The sequence below is a fragment of the Dreissena polymorpha genome, chromosome 13 (assembly GCF_020536995.1).
Source record: "Dreissena polymorpha isolate Duluth1 chromosome 13, UMN_Dpol_1.0, whole genome shotgun sequence".
Classification (NCBI taxonomy): Eukaryota; Metazoa; Mollusca; class Bivalvia; order Myida; family Dreissenidae; genus Dreissena; species Dreissena polymorpha.
This window is the reverse complement of record NC_068367.1, coordinates 18396046-18416836: the sequence shown is the minus strand read 5'-3', so window position 1 is coordinate 18416836 and position 20791 is coordinate 18396046. Positions and strand designations below refer to the sequence as shown.

At 36.9% G+C, this 20791-nt stretch overlaps 3 protein-coding genes across 5 annotated transcripts in view; 1 reads left to right on the top strand and 2 right to left on the bottom strand.

The window, feature by feature from the left end:
• Positions 1-20791, bottom strand: part of LOC127856501 (uncharacterized) — a 405251-nt gene that overhangs the window by 13203 nt on the left and 371257 nt on the right. The gene's annotated exons all lie outside the window — the stretch shown is intronic.
• The window catches only part of LOC127856496 (uncharacterized), a 365893-nt gene that overhangs the window by 52641 nt on the left and 292461 nt on the right, over positions 1-20791 (top strand). The gene's annotated exons all lie outside the window — the stretch shown is intronic.
• LOC127856504 (sodium-dependent glucose transporter 1C-like) lies at positions 14097-16117 on the bottom strand. The gene is made up of 2 exons (XM_052392774.1): positions 16011-16117; positions 14097-15330 (listed from the first exon to the last, which is right to left on the bottom strand). Exons 1-2 carry the CDS (start codon positions 16072-16074, stop codon positions 14147-14149), a joined length of 1248 nt encoding a protein of 415 aa, XP_052248734.1. The 5' UTR covers positions 16075-16117; the 3' UTR covers positions 14097-14146.

The following is a 20791-nucleotide window of genomic DNA, read 5'->3' as shown; positions in this document are numbered from 1 at the left end:
ACGGAAAAACCCTACATATTAATTACGCAAATTGAACTGTTTTGCATGTATATTGAAATCTCTATTAGTAATAAGGAGTGATGAAAATATAGCATTTTATGATAAATGCATATATTTAATTTATCTTACGGCTCCTTTTGTGACTGCTTATGTTCACGATCGTGTTTCGGACACTGCAGTAATGTACAATCTTTACACGTAATAGCGGAGTTAACTTTTGCCGGTACCCGTTAAATACCTTAATTGCATAGCAGTAAAATTGCCCAATATTTAAAATGTATAGTTATTAAACCATGTATTATTAATGTTAACTGGCTAATAAATATATACACTCGTTCCCGTTAATACATTTCCGACAAATGTCTTCATTTTTGTTAAAATGTTAAAATATTTCATTTAAACATTAACTTATCAGTATTTTAAGCTTTAAAAAGTGGCTTAAATGATTGCTCAATATGCCAAGAGATGACATTGAGGTATCGTGACTTATGTTTACTGACCAGACACTCCACTGCAACATGTGGTTTATGCAGGGGCCCAAGTATAGGTCCCTGGGTTTATGACACCATGTTTTCTTTGTAATTGTCTGGACAGTATCCGATCATAACGAGATAATCGGTTAGTGATAACAAAGGTGCAATTAAACACCGGGATATAAATGCTGCTACAAAGAGTGCCAAAATTAGTGTGAACAATTAAATAAAACAATTACATTAAACAATAGAATTTATTGAAAATGTAAGAAGGTAAGTTTTTCCAGACCCTATGTCGCGTACATACGATTGACCTATTCGTTGTTTGTTTTTATCCTTATTTGTTTTCGTTCATTTCAACATTTCAATTTAAGAGCATTTTTTAACTAAAAATGGTCGCGACGAAGTGCCAAGAAGAGAGATTTTGTTTAACCACATACCGAGCTCTTAGATTGTGTTCCACTCCCGAGTTCGTTGTCAGTAAAAACAAATAATAATAACAACAATGTAATCGTTCCAAAGATGCATTTCCTTGCATGCTAATGTTTTATTCAGACATAATAAGTAAAATTATATTTGATACAGTACATGATTATCATTGAAAACGAAGATTTTGTCAACCTTCTCTATATGCGCTTATATAAATGCCACCTTTTTTGCCAACCAGTGGGCGGAGTCTAAACTTTGCAGGTGCGTGTGACGTCACGCGTTAACTTGTCTATAGAATGTACTCATATTGGACTTACTTAGAATGGGACCCGATTTCCAATTGAAAGAGTCCACCAAGTGTAAATTTTATAATTTATAAAAATCGTTCGAGAATTGGTTCCGTTCGAGAATTGGTACCCTAAGGCTACCTACATATTTCAATGTTCCAATGTCATTTATTACACTCATAAGGCATAGTCCATATAAGTTGCAATATTTCAACTCTCAGCTTTATGACCCGAAGGGTTGCTAAGAGTTGTAATGCGCTGTCCAGGACCCTCAATCAATTTTAGGGGAAGTGGGTCGCTAACCTCATGAGGGGGAGTTTTCGCGGCCTTTGCGCTTTTGGGGGGGGGGATTTTTTTTCTTACTCTCTCATTATTACATTTGTAAATGTTTGCACTATATTCATTTCATTTTTAATAATTTAGTATGTTTGACAAGGTTAAATTGAAATAGAATTGAGATATAATAATCATGAGACACAACTTTTTTAATTTTTTTTATTTCAGGGGGAATTTTTCCCCCCAAAAGGGGAAAAAAGTATACTTTTCAGGTGGGGGACTGCGGCCAATATTGGGCCGCAGATTTGAAAGATTGAGGGCCCTGCTGTCTTTTGTCCAAAGGTGCAAAATTTGATCACCACTGTAACTGCTAATGAAAACTGATACTGAAAAATCTGATCAACGTTTACCTATCTGAAGCACAAACTCGTGCAAATGGTACGATTAAAGCAAGAAATACTTGCTTTTTATTTACTTTGTTGTTCTTTCTGTCGCAGTACACCAATCTTTTGCTCATCGTGATATTTGATGTACCCTCAAGTCGATAATGATGTCGACAGTCGTCGAATATTGCACTTTTAAAAATAAAAAAAGTCAGCAAGACTGTGTTGAAATATCATCGTGTTTTTTAGGATGCATGCAAACGATAACGCCTGTATTTAATGTGATTTTGAAGTTTATTAATCACTTTCTTTAATTGGTAACGAACGACGTCTGTTAAGTGATGCGCACGAAATCTGTGCGCAAAACTGCTATTGTGTTTATGAAGAGGCGCATATGGACTCCAAGAGCCGCCATAGCAAAAATGACGGCTCTGGGTGTCCATATGCACCCCTTCATAAACACAAACCCAGTTTTTGGCAGCTGATGGGAGCACATCACTAAACAGATGTCATTCTTGACCAAGTAAGGAAAGCGATGAATAAACTTCAAAAACACATTTTTTGTTCCTTAGTCCTTGTGCGGTGGTGATCAAATTTCGCACCTGAGGACAATAGGCAGCGCATTGCAACTCGCAGCAACCTTTTGGGTTTTAAAGTTGAGAGTTCAGTTGAATTATTACATTTATCATGAAAAAAGTGCTAGTTGCAATAATTCAACTCTCGGGTTTATAGCCCAAAGGGTTGCTGAGAGCCGTCAAAGCAAAAATGATCAAAGGCTATATGGAAGTCAGTTCATATAGACAAAAGGAAGTGCATTTTTGCAACACGAAAGGTATTAGCCTTCTTGTGCATTTAATGTTATTTTTTGCTGACTTACATCCCAACTGAAATTAATCCAGACTTGTTGACGTTATTTTATTACATTTCACATATTCTTCAAGTGACTCATAATTGAACTTTAAAATGAAAAGCTTTGTTTAGCAATAATGATACACACACTTCTTTTTCTGGTATGGGAATGCTGCCTCAAATAATTTGTGTCAACTAACACATGAATTTTCAATGGGTTTCATAAGTCATCTGCGTTTTCAACCCTCATTGTGCTATAACTGAGACATAACTGGTTAAGCTAAGGGTTCTTGGCCAATTATGAGGCTTGATGAAAAGCAACTGATTTCAGAATGAAGGATGGAAAAACAACCAACAGGTTGATGATGGGTGGATCAAATATTTCCATATGGACAAAATATGGTGGATCATTTTTCCAATTTTGACAAAGATATAATACAAATCTAACATGGCCACAATTCTTTTCAAGATTGGCCTGTTGTAAACCTTGCTCAAAACTTTATAGATCAGCAATTTATGATTAAAAATATGTCATCTTTTACTGATTTTATCCACTTATGTTACTGGCTGTGCTTGTTTTAATTATCGTTAATCCATTAAAATTGTGAAATCAATAACTCAAGAACACTTAGGCCTAGGATCATGAAACTCCATAAGACATTGATCATGACTGGCAGATGACCCCTATTGATATTGTCAGGTAACTAGGTCAAAGGTCAAGGTCGCTGTGACTCGAAACAGTATAATGTTTTCCGGATGATAACTCAAGAACGCTAAGGCCTAGTATCATGAAACTTCAAAGGTATATTGATCATGACTGGCAGATGACTCCTATTGATTTTCATGTCGTTAGGTCAAAGGTCAAGGTCAAAGTGACCTGAAGCAGAATAGTGGTTTCTTATGTATTCACACGATGGCTTCCACTACAACTGACAGCCCATTTGTGGGGGCATGCATGTTTTACAAACAGCCCTTGTTTTTAATACGCTCACTTGCTTGAATTGTTTGGGGTCTATTTCAGTTAAACAACTGATCAGTTTGTTATGGACTTATTATTTTCTAGATCACTTTTGGGATGAAACGAGCATTAAATATATTGATTGCAAATTTTAGAGAGTGATTCCTGATTTTGAAATATAGAAACAGGGGAAAGGCCTGTTATGAAACCTAGATAAGATAGTATGAGTTGTTTGATTTGTTGTTGTTGTATAAGATCAAAATGTGATTTTCTATTTGTAGATAAAGGAACAGCAAGTTCTTGAACAGGAGCTGAAATCACAGCCAAAGGGAGCAGTAAGTTGGATCAAGTTTATATTTATATCCTATTTATATTAACCAGTGTTAAATCTTGAGGCATATTATGCCAATTCTGAGTGTACATGGTGCCCTTACAGGCTTTGTATTTTATCCAATTGACATCCAATAAAATAATTTCATTAAAATCAGTGCATCACTTTAAGTCAGTACATGTATATAATTTGTAGTACCTCTCAAGAGCAACCAATCAGACCTTTGTTAAGCCTCAGATTCATTAAGAAAGGTGTGGTTTAAAACTTTAAATATGTCAATTTAATGTAGCTTCCATGTTAAACTTTGAAAATCCCAATATTTTGGATTATTATTTAGGAAACCTTACGTGTTATTATTCCAAAAACCATTGTCAACACTGACTTAAACGGTACTGTCAGTAAAGTAAAACTTTTGATCATGTGATCAGTATAGTAAAATGTGTGATCACTGACTCATGGAAATATTAATTTATCTGATCACTTGTAAATTAGAATTAATAATCTACAAAAAATAACAAATACTCTACATATAATATCATTTATATTTTGGTCACTTAGACATGTTTAATCTCGCTGCAAAGATTTTTCTTCAAGCAGCTTAAATACATAACTTTTTATGCCCCCCTTCAAATAAGAGGGGGGTATATTGTTTTGCACATGTCCGTCCGTCCGTATGTCAGTCCGTATGTCCGTCCGTCCACCAAATGGTTTCCGGATGATATCTCAAGAACGCTTAGGCCTAGGATCATGAAACTTCATAGGTACATTGATCATGACTCCCAGATGACCCCTATCGATTTTGAGGTCACTAGGTAAAAGGTCAAGGTCAAGGTGACTGGAAATACAAATGTAGTTAAATGGTTTTTGGATGATAACTCAAGAACGCTTATGCCTAGGATAATAAAACTTCATAGGTTCATTGATCATGACTCCCAGATGATCCCTATGGATTTTCAGGTCACTAGGTCAAAGGTTAAGGTCACGGTCACCCGAAATAGTAAAATGGTTTCCGGATGATAACTCAAGAACGCTTATGCCTAGGATCATGAAACTTCATAGGTACATTGATCATGACTCGCAGATGACCCCTATTGATTTTCAGGTCACTTGATCAAAGGTCAAGGTCATGGTGACCTGAAATAGTAAAATTGTTTCCGGATGAAAATTCAAGAACGCTTATGTGTAGGATCATGAAACTTCATAGGTACATTGATCATGACTCGCAGATGACCCCTATTGATTTTCAGGTCACTTGGTCAAAGGTCAAGGTCACGGTGACCCAAAATAGTAAAATGGTTTCCGGATGACAACTCAAGAACGCTTATGCCTAGGATCATGAAACTTCATAGGTACATTGATCATGACTCGCAGATGACCCCTATTGATTTTCAGGTCACTAGATCAAAGGTCAAGGTCATGGTGACCTGAAATAGTAAAATCGTTTCCGGATGAAAACTCAAGAACGCTTATGCCTAGGATCATGAAATATCATAGGTACATTGATCATGACTCCCAGATGATCCCTATGGATTTTCAGGTCACTAGGTCAAAGGTCAAGGTCACGGTCACCCGAAATAGTAAAATGGTTTCCGGATGATAACTCAAGAACGCTTATGCCTAGGATCATGAAACTTCATAGGTACATTGATCATGACTCGCAGATGACCCCTATTGATTTTCATGTCACTTGATCAAAGGTCAAGGTCATGGTGACCTGAAATAGTAAAATTGTTTCCGGATGAAAACTCAAGAACGCTTATGTGTAGGATCATGAAACTTCATAGGTACATTGATCATGACTCGCAGATGACCCCTATTGATTTTCAGGTCACTTGGTCAAAAGTCAAGGTCACGGTGACCCAAAATAGTAAAATGGTTTCCGGATGACAACTCAAGAACGCTTATGCCTAGGATCATGAAACTTCATAGGTACATTGATCATGACTCGCAGATGACCCCTATTGATTTTCAGGTCACTAGATCAAAGGTCAAGGTCATGGTGACCTGAAATAGTAAAATCGTTTCCGGATGAAAACTCAAGAACGCTTATGCCTAGGATCATGAAATATCATAGGTACATTGATCATGACTCGCAGATGAACCCTATTGATGTTCAGGTCACTAGGTCAAAGGTCAAGGTCACGGTGACCCGAAATAGTAAAATGGTTTCTGGATGATAACTCAAGAACACTTATGCCTAGGATCATGAAACTTTACACGTACATTGATCATGACTCTCAGATAACCCCTGTTGATTTTCAGGTCACCAGGTCAAAGGTCAAGGTCACAGTGACTCAACTTAGAAAAATGGTTTCTGAATGATAACTCAAGTTTACTTCAAAGGTACATTGATCATGACTCGCAGATGACCCCTATCAGGTCACTAGGTCAAAGGTCAAGGTCACAGTGCCAAAAAACGTATTCACACAATGGCTGCCACTACAACTGACAGCCCATATGGGGGGCATGCATGTTTTACAAACAGCCCTTGTTTACAGTAAGCATGTATTTCAGTCTGTGTACAAGCAACAACCAAACAGTCAAATCTTTTTCAAGACCAGCCACGAGAAGATGATGGTAGAATGTAAAAGTAAGTTGAGAGTGAGAATACCCGCACACTTTGGCTTTTCCTTGTTTATACATTAAAGTTATGTGTTCACCAATTTCCATATTAAAAAAAAGTCATGAAAAATGTTTACTAACAAATCTTTATTGTTTTGAAGTCATAACTGATGACAACAGCATGTAAAAAAGTAAAAAAAATTCCATCGCCGGGATTTCAACCCTGTCCCTCTGGAAGCTACAGATAGTATGCTATCATCACGCTTTGCTGGCTTGAAAATCTTGCGAATGAAAAACACTACATTAGTACTTCACGTATTTTCCAAATTATGGAGGAAAAACTGATTTTGCATGTGTCATTTCGCTTGTTTAAACATGATTCATGCTTTCCTTTTAGAAAATAAGATTAATTAAGGTTGCCGTGGCGTATTGGATATGGTGTCTGCCTAGCGACCAGGAGGTCACAGGTTCGATCCCCACTGTGGGAGCTATGTTTCAATCTCCCTCAAAGACACCAAGTACTGGTTCTAAGTCCCAGGAAACGGAATTGAGAGCGTTTTAAAAAGCCTAAAGCTTTCGATGTAATCAAGCTCAAATAAAAAGGGTTTAAACTAAAAATAAGAATATATTTGAGACTGTCCATTGCATTTTGGGATGTGTCAATGTTTTCTTCCCCTTATAGCTTGTGAGTTATGTAGTTAAAAAATATTGTGTTCTACGGTTAGGCATCACTCGAATACGATACCTAATAAAGCTTCAAAATGTTTTTACAGTTTGTTTGAATGATTCCTCATTTAAATGAAGAAAGGAAATAAAAATGTATGTTTTAATTGCTTAACGTTGAGAACAATATTGGTACTCCTTAATTTAAGGAATGAATAAAAACACATTTAGTCCATCATTTATTTATAAAATGCATAATTGCTCTTATCTGATTTTTAGCTCGGCGTTTTTGGAGAAAACCTGAGGTATTGTCATAGCCAGCTTGTCGTCCGCCGTCTGCTAAAACCTTAATACTGTCTCTAAAATCAAAGTGCTTCCACCTACAACTTTGAAACTTCATATGTAGATGCACTTTGATGAGTTCTACAAACCACACCCATTTTGGGGTCACTAGGTCAAGGTCACTGTGACCTCTAAAAAATATAAAAATTCTGACAATCTGTCATTTATTCAAAACTGCACCCATAGCCGAGCGTGGCTCCCGTTATGCGGTGCTCTTGTTACATTTATATGATATACACAAAAATACATGTTCATCATTTGTGTTATGTTTATATTTTACTGTATGCCTCGTTTTATTATGTCAATCTTGTTCTAGGAAACCTGGACAGTTTAATAAAAAAATACAAAGCTGCGGAAGTCAAAACAGACCCCAAGTTGCACGAGGACCGATGAACGCACAATGTACATAGGTTCATTACCATATTTAACACGCGTTTTATTGGACCGAATGCCTCTGCATTTTCGGGCCCATTTCTGCTGCCCTTACATTGTGTTTATCACTTGATGAGTTTGACAAACATGTCACTGTTCACAGGTTTTAATGCATTACTCTTGTGTTATGACCGCATGCACATTTGTTTAAATGTACTGTTGCATGATTTGTGAACAACAGTTTGGTATTGAACAATTATTACAGATTTTCTTGTTGAACTACAGCTAGTTCTGTGGTCCCTTGTATGAATAAGCCAATCAAGCAAGGACAGCCATTTCGTGTATGTACAGTGTACGTACAGTTTATTTCAATAATATTGTGCTGTTGACACAGGTGTGCATAATATATATATATATATATATATATATATATATATATATATATATATATATATATATATATATATATAATTTTTGAATACCTTTCAATAGTTATTTCTTATCTGCATATTTTGAAAAGCTACGCTATTTAATTAAAAAATTGTTTGTGAAAGAATGAAACTCATGATATTTCACTGTCTTACTGTTTTGTATGTGTTGATGTGTATGTCAACAACATGTGCGTTATTTCATTCATGTACGGCCTGTTATAATTGCTTAGCCATGCTTTGCATCTTCTGAAGTTTGTGAGAGACTGCTGCCCATTTTGTCATAGAAATTTCAAAATTAAATGGACTTGTTCACCGTTTTGCAAAATATTCTAAAGAAAAATCTTTAAATAAGCAAAATAACATTTCCCTTCCTTTGAAATCGGAAAAATATATTTCGTTTGTAATGCTTTTCACCAGAAACGTAGATAACAATGATATCTTGGACAAGTAAAAAAATGGTTCCGGTTTATTGTCGGTCATCATGAAACTTGGTCAGAAGATTTGTCCCAATGATATCTTGGGCAAGTTCAAAAATGGTTCTGGTTGTTTCAAAACCATGGGCACCATGGGCGTGACATTTTTCGTTATATGTCTAAATATGGCTACAGAAAAACCTTTTTAAAACTCTGGAGGCCACATTTATTGTCTGGTCTTCATGAAATTTGGTAAACAATGTGTCTCGGACAAGTTTGTAAATTGTTTGGGTTGGTTTAAAAACATGGCCACCAGGGGGCGGGGCAATTTCCCTTATATGGCTATGGTAAAAACATGTTAACTATCTTAGTCACATTTATAGTTTAATCTCAATGATAAAAAATTATTATGTGATTATGATTTTTCTTCAGCAATATTAATACCCTGCTTCATACGATAATGGCTCTTATGCCTACATGTTTGTTGCCTGCATAACTGCAGAATATTAGCTGTTTTCTTCCAATATGTTATTTATAATATCAACAACTTGCTTAATATGTGTAATGATTGATAAATTGCGTAATTTTTGTTATGCCAGGTGTATTGATATTTGTTCATGAATTATGAAGCTTTGATGAAATATCATTAAACTGTAAGAACTATGTTCTTGCATTCTTTTATTGCACAGACTAAAATTGTTACTACAGAGGTTTATTAATATTAAGAGACTGTATCACATAAATGGTTGCATATGCTCCTCTGTAGAAGCTGGGACACATGTGATTTAGTTTATTATTATGTACATAAGAGGACATACTTTTCAAGTTCAGATTATGCTTTTTATGCTCCCTGAAATATTTTCAGTGGAGCATATAGTTGCCAATTTGTAGTTCCTTCCGTCACACTTTTTTGACAGTCACTGGGGTCAAGGTCAACGAGGTTAATAATATATTTTTCTGTCACACTTTTGTTACAGTTTCTTATTGCACCTTCAATGCTTTACCAATCTCTTTCATATTTGGCATGTAGGTACCTTGAATGGGCCTCTACCTTTTGATGAGGTTTGAGGTCACTGGGCTCAAGGTCACCAAGGCTAATAATAGATGTTTCCGTAACACTTTTGTTACAGTTTCTCATAGCAGCTTCAATGCTTTACCGATCTCTGTTATATTTGGCATGTAGGTACCTTGCATGGACCTCTACCTTTTGATGAGGTTTGAGGTCACTGGGGTCAAGGTCAACGAGGTTAATAATATATTTTTCTGTCACACTTTTCTTACAGTTTCTCATAGCACCTTCAATGCTTTACCGATCTCTTTCATATTTGGCATGTAGGTACCTTGCCTGGACCTCTACCTTTTGATAAGGTTTGAGGTCGCTGGGCTCAAGGTCACCAAGGCTAATAATAGATGTTTCTGTCACACTTTTGTTACAGTTTCTCATACCACCTTCAATACTTTACCGATCTCTTTCATATTTGGCATGTAAGTACCTTGCATGGACCTCTACCTTTTGATGAGGTTTGAGGTCACTGGGGTCAAGGTCAAGGTCACCGATGCTAATAATAGATTTTCCGTCACACTTTTGTTACAGTTTCTCGTACCACCTTCAATACTTCATTGATCTCTCTCATATTTGGCATGTTCATACCTTGCATGGACCTCTACCTTTTGATGAGGTTTGAGGTCACTGGAGTCAAGGACACATAGATTGACAAAGCGCGTCATCTGGGAGCACCCATCAGTTTCACTGATATTCTTGTTTACAACATATGGAATCCATATGTTCTTTTCATTTACTTTTTGCATTCTGGGCACTCATACACAACTGACTGAGTAATGTCCTGATCAAATTCACTGTCACAATGTTCATCATAATCGGTATACCTAGAAGTAAATTTAAGATTTAAATCCTCGTCATCACATGACACAAAATCCGTGTAAGACATGGTGAAGAGACACAGAAAAGTGACTAAATAACTGGATCGATATTCTAAATCGGAGAATGGCACAGTATACGGGTCTGAAGATTTATATACATATACTCTAGGTGGTAATGTTATAATTGGAAAATCGTGCATTGAATTTAGCGGTAATTAAAGAGAACAAAGAACACACCCATTCGATTACAGCAGACCAAGAATAGATGCTCTCCATAAGAAGAAAAATTTGTCCAGAGCTTTATTCAAATTATACTACATGTAAATGGCATTCGGATTAACACAATTAAAACACTGCAATTAAAATGAAAAACAAACATCTAATTAAAACAATTCTATTATTAGTTGTTTGTCGTAAGATTCCGATTGCTCCTGTCAAGTGGGTTACGCGAGTTGTGTATCGTGTTATTTCTTAAAAGTTGACCCAGTATTTGTAAAAATATTGCAAGATATGTACATTTCCGGAAAGAAAATTCATTCATGCGTTGAATAAGACCTAGATCGTGAAAATCGCTGCAAAATTGATGAAGTAATGGCTATTCAAAGCGATGCACCCTGTTTGCGGGTGATTCCGAGTTGAATACCTTGTTATATAATTATATATTTGATAGTGAATTTTTTTTATAGAAAAGTTGATTTTTCTTTATAATATGATTATTTATCATTCAAAATTATGTTTTCACTAATTAATATCATAGCCACACGCTAACCACCTGTGTTAGGAACCGAATATAATTGCTAAATAAACCAATTTGGCGTGTGAATTATTTTAATTGACACATTAAAGTTGTGTGATAATACCACGTACATTCTAATTTAAGTAATATTTGTTCAAATCACAAGTAAAAAACTTGAACGCAAAAGCGCGTTTCAGGATTGTTGATAAGCGTGTTAACTACCGTGGCAACCGACAAACAGTCACGCGCTTATCTCGCCGAAACCCGCGATGTGCGAGAGTTTGCCGATATTTGGCGAGCTTCCTATCTCTGTTATCTACGTCTCTGTTTTCACCATTTACGAAATAGTTGTACTACCGACATAGCGTTTAAAATGACATCGACATTTTGACTGATCGTTTCTGAAAAGGTCTTTGATAAAGATAATAATAAAAAAAATCCTATCTTGTAAGTATATTAAATTAATGTCTTTTTTTACAAAAAAAAACGAAACTACGAAATAATGTGGAAATGTACATTTAAAGAAATGGAAGTAAGAAACGTCCACGACGATGCTGAAGACTTCTTACATCCAACACCCAACATAGTGTTGATTAAAGTTGTCCTCATCCTTCCATTTAAACTTTCGCGTTTTGTTTTTCTATTCAGGCGAAATACGTGTCACAGTATGTGTTATCCTTTAAGGAAATAGCACGATCCACATTACATGATGGGCGGTTCGTTTCAGAAGGGTTATTTAATAAAACGTTTTTTTAATCAGCTTGTGTTTTTATTATGCCCCCGGATCGAAAGATCGCGGGTATATTGTTTTTGGCCTGTCTGTCTGTCATTTATTCATTCATGTGTGTGTGTCCCAAAACTTTAACCTTCGTTAAAGTTTGATAACTTTTGCAATATTGAAGATAGCAACTTCATATTTGGCATGCATGTGTATCTCACGGAGCCTCACATTTTGAGTGGTAAAAAGTCAAGGTCAAGGTCATCCTTCAAGGTCAATGGTCAAATATCATTGTATTTTTCTTTCATAAAACTTTAACCTTCGTTAAAGTTTGGTCATAACTTTTTGAATATTGAAGATAGCAACTTCATATTTGGCATGCATGTGTATCTCATGGAGCTGCACATTTTTTAGTGGTAAAAAGTCAAGGTCATCCTTCAAGGTCAAAGGTCAAATTGATGGCTTCAAAGCGGCGCAATAGGGGACATTGTGTTCTGACAAACACATCTCTTGTTTAATTTTTGCTGGCGAATTCCTGTGCACAAAACGGCGCAGTCAGTCATTGCCGGTATAGTTTGAGTACAATCAAATGTTCTGATCCATTTTTACATTTTCAAAACAATAATAATATCAAACCTTTTCGTTTTCGTGATTGAATTGTAAGAAAAACGAGATTCTTAAACTTAAAGCTAGATTTAAATGAGTTGCAACCTCAAGCACACAGTACTGTGAAATAATGTTATTTTGCGGCTGTTAAACTTTTGCATTTTTCCCGATCACGATATTACGCCAAATAAAGACCGACGCCAGAAGACACACATACTGTGAAACCATTTATTTTCGTCGGCACAACATTTCGCCCTTTTCATAAAAATGACTATTTCGTCCGCTCTTAAATTCGTCCATTTCTGGTTTTGAAAAAAAACAACGTCCGATTTGTTTGTAATACATGTAATACGCGGTTGCGAAAAAATCGTGCTGGGGAAAGATCAAAATGTTCTTTATTAATTTGTAACAGAATATATTTCAGTCAGGTGTTGATCACACATCGTCATATTTTAATTGCGTTTAATAGTATTGTCTTTAATCCGGATTCGCCGCGTGTAGACTGTATAATCTGCAACACCCCTGAAAAACGCAATACACACAATGGGTAATAACGTTGTTAACAATTAGCGCTAATCAACACTATTATACCTAAACGAAGTCGACGCATTCGATACAGCCTTATTGCATTAGCGTTTTACAGGAACTGTCAGTTGTCAGTACACTGTATAATGAACACCCCTTTGTGTCAAAACCGGATTTAACTTGAGTGTGAATAGTCGACTGTTTCATGTTCTTTGTATCAATACCATCTGTGTATCTGTATTATAAGTATACCAGTCAACAAACAAGGTGCGCGCTTCCGCATATGGGTATTCGGACGTTCAAAAAATTGACCTACGGTTTAGCGTTCACGCCGTCGAACGCATTAAGCAATATAACTCGTTTTTTTTTCACTATTTCTTTACTTGCAAAAAAGACTAGTGGCTTATAACTTACCTTGCAATCTTTTTTTCTCGCATTTTACGAGTGTGCGAGTGTTAATTTCGAGCCCTGTGTATATGCGTGGATTACGCTGGATTTAAATGCCTCATGCCTACGGTAATTCAGTCTTATTTGTTTCTAATATGGGACATGATTGTTCGTTAGGATCTTGAATTCGTCCATCGGTCGAAGGACGAAAAAGGCGAAAATTAATGTCGGACGAATAATAATGGTTTCACAGTACAACACATGTACAAGTGTCGTAAAAATATCGTAGTTATGACATTCATAATTATTGTATGTTTACGATAGGTATGGAAAGAACAGTTCTCTCCAAAACGTGTACACTACATGTACATGTTTATATTGAATATCATGTACTCTCAAGTATTTTGTTTGTACTTTGAAAAGAAAACGTTAAAAAGATTCATTTAATTTATTGTTCGCTCAATACGTATGTTAAAAATCTCGTTGTTTCACTTCTATTTGCAATGTGAGTTTCAATTGGCGTACTATTTGGAAGTAAAGTTAGTAAAGGAATTCGTTACCGAAATTGTTACTAAAAATAGACACACCCACGTGATGCTTTGACCAATTAGAATGTAGACGAACCACATTGGCGAAATGTGCTCCATCGTGTATCCAAATATCAACGGAAAGACCATTATACCAGCGGAAGCGGAAGTCAAAAACATTCCAGAAATTTTACCCGAGACACAAACCACGTGCTCATTAGTCCAAGAAAAAATGGCGGCGAATATAATTGAAGTTGACATTCCGACTCCCACTATAAATAACCAGACTAAATTATATATGTCGTAAACTGTTGCGAAAAGAAGACCAATAAAAGCAACGATCGTCAGTGTAGAAAATATCAACATCATTGTTCGTAGTCGAAATGCCCGCACCAAAGGGATTCCTGCCATACGGCTGATTCCGAACGCCATCCAGAAAACGGAAGTGGCTAGAGCTCCTTTCGGTTTACTCCATTTCAGTTGCTCCAACAGAAAGGTCATCAGATACCCAGCGAATGTGTCTTCCATACCGACATATACGAACATGAGTAGAGACAGCAACAGCAAGAGGAGCAACTTCTTTGCAGTCGATAGCGAATGAAAATTAGTGGGCTCGTCGGCTTCGTTTTGACCATGTACTTCCTTTGTTCTGTTGGTGCCATTAATACAAATCAACGTTACAAAAGGTACGGCAGTAAAAAATATGATTCCCGCGGTAATGGCGTAGGTTATAAATATTCGCGATTCGCCATACAGAGAATCGGATGTATTGGTACTGTTGTCGACGGACATATCCTGGATCGTCCTGTTGTAAGCTGACCACGTTGGCTCTGTTGCATTGTGCTCATTTGACATTGACATATACCATGCATTATTTATTGACGAGTTTACAGCGTCAAGGAACGGCGCTTGAATGGTTGCACTTACCGCGAAGTATGGCCTTGAATCGGTAACTTTTTCAATGAGAAACGTAGCAGGATCGGTTACCGTTTTTACGACAAATGGAGCTGAACTATTCACGGTTTCTGCGAGATATGGCGTTGGACTGGTTATCGTTTCCGCTAGAAAAGGCATGGCCACGAAAGGGGCAATAATTCCACCAACGCTGAAGCAAAAGTGGAGCGCCTGCATGCACGGACCGGACTCCGAGCCCCACGTGCCGATAACCTCAGCGTTTCCACCTGAAAGAAAAACAAAACGTTTGCTTAATACTATTGTATACGCGTAGTTTGTTTGGTAAAAAAAAACGTAGGAAAGAATGACCTGTTTGTCTAAAACACGTAGAAAGAAATGATAGCCTGTGTCAAAATAAGCATAGGAACCAATGTCTGAATACCGTACATTTAATCCTCCCATTCAAGTGCTAGCCAATGTGTAACTACTGAGATACCTTTTTTTATAAATAACCCCCGATATATATCCTATAAATATTGTGTCGGGCTCTTTGGAGGGAGGTAATAGTTTTCAATCGATTTCACTTGCTGCTGGATGGGCGACTCGATCCTTTGTGGTTCAGACTTTCTGTCCCGAAACCACTAGCCAATAGGCTATGCAGGTGAAATAACTAAACAAATATACATGTGAGACATTTTTAGTCGGTGTTTGCATGGAAGTCTTGTACACAAGAAAATTAATCGAGTATGTGAATACCTGGAAAAAGAAATAAGTATTTGAATTTGACGACGAAACATTTTCCCCCGTTATCTTTGTGTCTGTGTTCTATCTGCGTCTTATGACGGGATATTGTTTATGATTAATGAATAACACCAATATATGCATATAACTCGCGAATGAACACGTATAAGCGCGAGACGGAATCAAACCGAAAGGACCTAATGAAAAGGAACGAAAGTTCACGTACCTGCATCCAAAACTGCACACATAACACCGGAGAGGAACTTTGTAGTAATCATTAAGGGAAACATCGAGCACCACGGATTAGCCAGCTGCGTTATAGCTGTACCGACAATTGCCCTTAAAAGAAGGCAATGGAATCAACCGTTGCATTGCTATCTTTTTCATCCCTTTAAATGCATCGGCTCCTCTGGAGCATCGACCTACTGAGACTTTACAAGGATTCTGTTTCCTGGGTAGAACTAGTACTTGGTGTCTTTGGGGAAGATCTACAGAACGCACTTACAATGGGGATCAAACCCATGACCTCTCGGTCGCTAAGGGGACACCATATCTACTACGCCTCACAGAACTTTTCCTTTCAGGTACACAATCATAGCATTATAAGACTTTTTGTATAAAAGAATATAACTGACTGAGATGGCATTATTACTAATGCGATCACTATAGTGGTAACATACCAGCATTAAAACTCATAGGTCCAGGTTTCCCCCCTTCCCCTCTCTCAACCCCAGTCTTTTAACTCCTCTGTCTGTGCTTCACCCCGGTCCCTCAAAGACTCAATGGCGTCACATGTATTTCGTACTATACCGCGTTACCCAACTACTAAGCTTTCTGGGGGTCGCCATGCATATGGAGATTCCCGGCGCACTCTATAAAATGAACTTCACACGCACACGCGCACACACACACTCACACACATATCAGACAATTGATTGATATGTGTCTCGGTAAGAATTAGACTGGTTGCAGTATCAAACTTTAATAAACAAGGTTTTAAATGAAACGAAAGAAATAAGATGAACCCGAATAGATATGCATCTATTACAACTCAAGCACATGGCGTAGTGGATTTAGTTTCCGCCAAGCAACCAGGAGGTCACTAGTTCGATTCCATATGTTAGAGCGTTTTTGTAGATCTCGCCCAAATGCACAAAGTGCTGGTTCGAGTACTGGAAGTACCTTCAACCGTATCGACAGCGTTTTATTAAGCCGTCGGCTTTCGATTCCTTCGAGCTTAAATACATTATTTTGAAACTAACTCAAGCACATATATAAATAAGCGTCTTTTCACATGTCTCCAAGTACACAATTATAATTACCACCCGTGTGTACTTACACAATCATAATTACGACCCGGTTGTACGTACACAATCAAAATTACCACCTGGTTGTACTTACACAAGCATAATTACCATCCAGATGTACTTTCACAATTATAATTACCACCCGTTGTACTTAAAAAAAATTAATTACCACCCGTTGTCCTTACAAAATCATAATTACCGCCCGGTTGAACTAGGAAAATCATAATTACCACTCGGTTGTACTTACAAAATCATAATTACCATCCGGTTTTACTTACACAATCATAATTACCACTCGGTTGTAATTACACAATCATAATTACCAACCGGTTGTACTTACACAATCATATTACCATCCGGTTGTACTTACACAATCATAATTACGACCCGGTTATACTTACAAAATCATAATTACCATCCGGTTTTACTTACACAATCATAATTACCACCCGGTTGTACTTACACAATCATAATTAACACCCGGTTGTACTTACACAATCATATTACCACCCGGTTGTACTTACACAATCATAATTACGACCCGGTTACACTTACAAAATCATAATTACCACCCGGTTATACTTACACAATCATTATTACCATCCGGTTGTACATACACAATCATATTTACCGCACGTCTGTACTTACAACATGATAATTACGATCCGGTTGTACTTACACACTCATAATTACGACCCGGTTGTACTACACAATCATTTTCACCACCCGGTTGTACTTACTTTATCATAACGATCACCCGACTGTACTTCAAACATACAATATATTCTGTCTTTACTAACAAAATCATAATTACCACCCGGTTGTACTTACACAATCATAATTACCACCCGGTTGTACTTACAGCATCATAATTACCACCCGTTTGTACTTACAACATCATAATTACCACCCGTTTGTACTTAAAACATCATAATTACCACCCATTTGTACTTACAACATCATAATTACCACCCGTTTGTACTTACACAATCATAATGATCACCCGACTGTACTTCAAACATCAGATCTATTCTGTCTTCACTTACAAAATCATAATTACCACCCGGTTGTACGTGTCGAACAGCATCCCGGTAAGAATGGAGCCGACGAAAAAGCCCGACGATGTCGCCGTAAACAGCCACGAAGCCGTCTCTAGATTCTTGCCGACGATCAACCGCAGGTCCGAAAATGTGGGGCCGAATAGGGCTTCAACCCAACCCTGAAAGAATCGTGCAAACTGTTCAAAGGTTTTCACTGTGGGGATTAGTATATGACAATGGAGCATTTTCATGTTTATTATCACCCGCCAAGAGAGAAGGGATATAGTTTTGGCGTTGTCCGTCCGTTAGTACGTCTGTCCCAAACTGTTTAGGGCTATATCTCAGGAAATATGTAAGATTTCAACATGAAACTGCATAGGTTTAAATATATAAATGAGGAGAAGATCCTTGCACAAGAACCATGCTCTTTATGCCTTACACTTCCTTGGTACGGTAAATATACTAAAACGTACCCGGAAAAATTAATGCTAAATCGGTCGTTGTAGGCTACTTTTTTGAAATTAATAATATTCAAATTTATGTCAATGTTCTGTAAAATGGCCTCTATATTATCGAACCTCATACTCAAAAAGCATGTTGATGCATTTTTTTTGAAAGAGAAGTTTGGTTAAGATAATCGGTAGCGCGTTTTACGACAACGGATTTACCGTACCCGGGGTACATGTAAGTATACTTAAGTGTCCACGGGGTACATGTAAGTAGTACCCAAGCCTACAGCGACCAATCGAGCAATAGTTATTGCCATTTGTTGTTTGTGTACTATGTTTCTTTTCAGGGCTATATCTCAGATACTATACAATATTTAAAAATGATACTTCATGGGTGTATGCATATACACGAGGATAATTGCTATGTTTAAAACAATTATTTTTAAATTCAGTATCAAATAATTGACAATACCATTATCGAAGACAAAAATGCTTATTTTATCAGTCCAAATCAGTTGTCCCCTGAGTGCATATTTTGAGGTACTGAAAGCTTCATGTGTGAGGACCGAAACCAGAAATCAAGGCAACACTTGCAATTCGAAATTTAATTTGCCTTACCAGCATGACAAATGACGAACATATCCAGACAGTGTACACAATCTTTTTTCTGAATGCTCTCTCCTGAAAAGCTTTTGTCACAAACGCGATCATTTTCGTGCCCGATTCCATTTCTGCGATGTTTTAGTTGAGTAGACGATATTTTGTTAATTCCACACAATCGCTGCGCGGATTTAATTTCTTTGTTCATATATTTTTCGTAGGACTGAGAATCATTTGTCAAGAATTCCCCACTGATGCGTTTTGCTGCTTTTTGCTTTTAATACACAAACGACGTGACCAAAGGCGGTCAATATACATCGATGTATGAAGTGAACCTTTAGATATGGAGTGCCTATAAGTGGCGTTGAAACATGAGCGTAGCGCACACTACCTAAATGTCGTACAAAAAACGACTTAAGCTTGACATGGTCTAATCCTACAAACGACGACTGCAATCGTGATGCATCGGCTATCTCCGGTCTCCTCCGCAAATATATGGAATAAATCGTCTGCGGTTCCAGAGTGACGACGACTGTAGCTATAACAACCACTCATAACTTAATGTAGACTGAAGCCAAAAACAATTTTTCTACAGAGCACGAATCTAAAAAACGTCTTATTCTACTAAAACACGACTAACGCTAGAAATAGTCATATGTATAATACACACCAGGGCTTAATGTTTGTTTAAGTTTTAAAGACATTGACAAAGCTTGTGTTTGTATTCACCATAATGAATGTTTATAAATTTGCAATTAGTAGAGCTCGAGTTACATTCATAATTTCATACTCTACGTTTCAGAGACACAAACACAAGTCTGGACAAGGAAAAATTTCATTTTGTATCTAACGCATGATTTTTATAAACACAAATAATAACATATAAATGAGTCCCGTTCTGAGAAAACTGGGCATAATGCATGTGCGTAAAGTGTCGTACCAGATTAGCCTGTGCAGTCCGCACAGGCTAATCAGGGACGTCACTTTCCGCTTTTATGACTTTTTCGTTTAAACGAACCCTCTTCTTAGCAAAAATCTAATTTAGGCTGAAAGTGTCGTCCCTGATTAGCCTGTGCGAATTGCACAGGCTAATCTGGGACGACACTTTACGCACATGCATTATACCCAGTTTTCTCAGAACGCGACTCAAATATATTACATATTGCCATTTACATGGATTAAATGAAACAACAACAACTTATAACTAAAATACACATGACATTTTAAAACGCGCTCTTAATATGCAGGGTTTTCTGTTATTTCGTTATAGTTTAAGGTTTTACTTATATTTAATTTTTATTTCAAAATATTTACCTTACAAGTTGTTATATGCTTTTTTCCAATAAATGAAATAAAGAAGAGGATTCTTGGAATGGGCTAGCCTTTTAGAAAATCCACTAATCTTTTGGTACATACACGAATGTCCAGGAAAAAATCCTTTCATAAAACGTTATCAAATGTTCTTATTTGAATGAAACTGTAAGTGGTGAATAACACGTTTCAAAGTTTATTGAAAATCCGGCAAGCTGCCTTTTGGCAAAATACATATGAAAAAGGTGTGTAATGCATGTGTGTAAAGTGTCGTCTGAATTCACTTACATAGCTATGCTA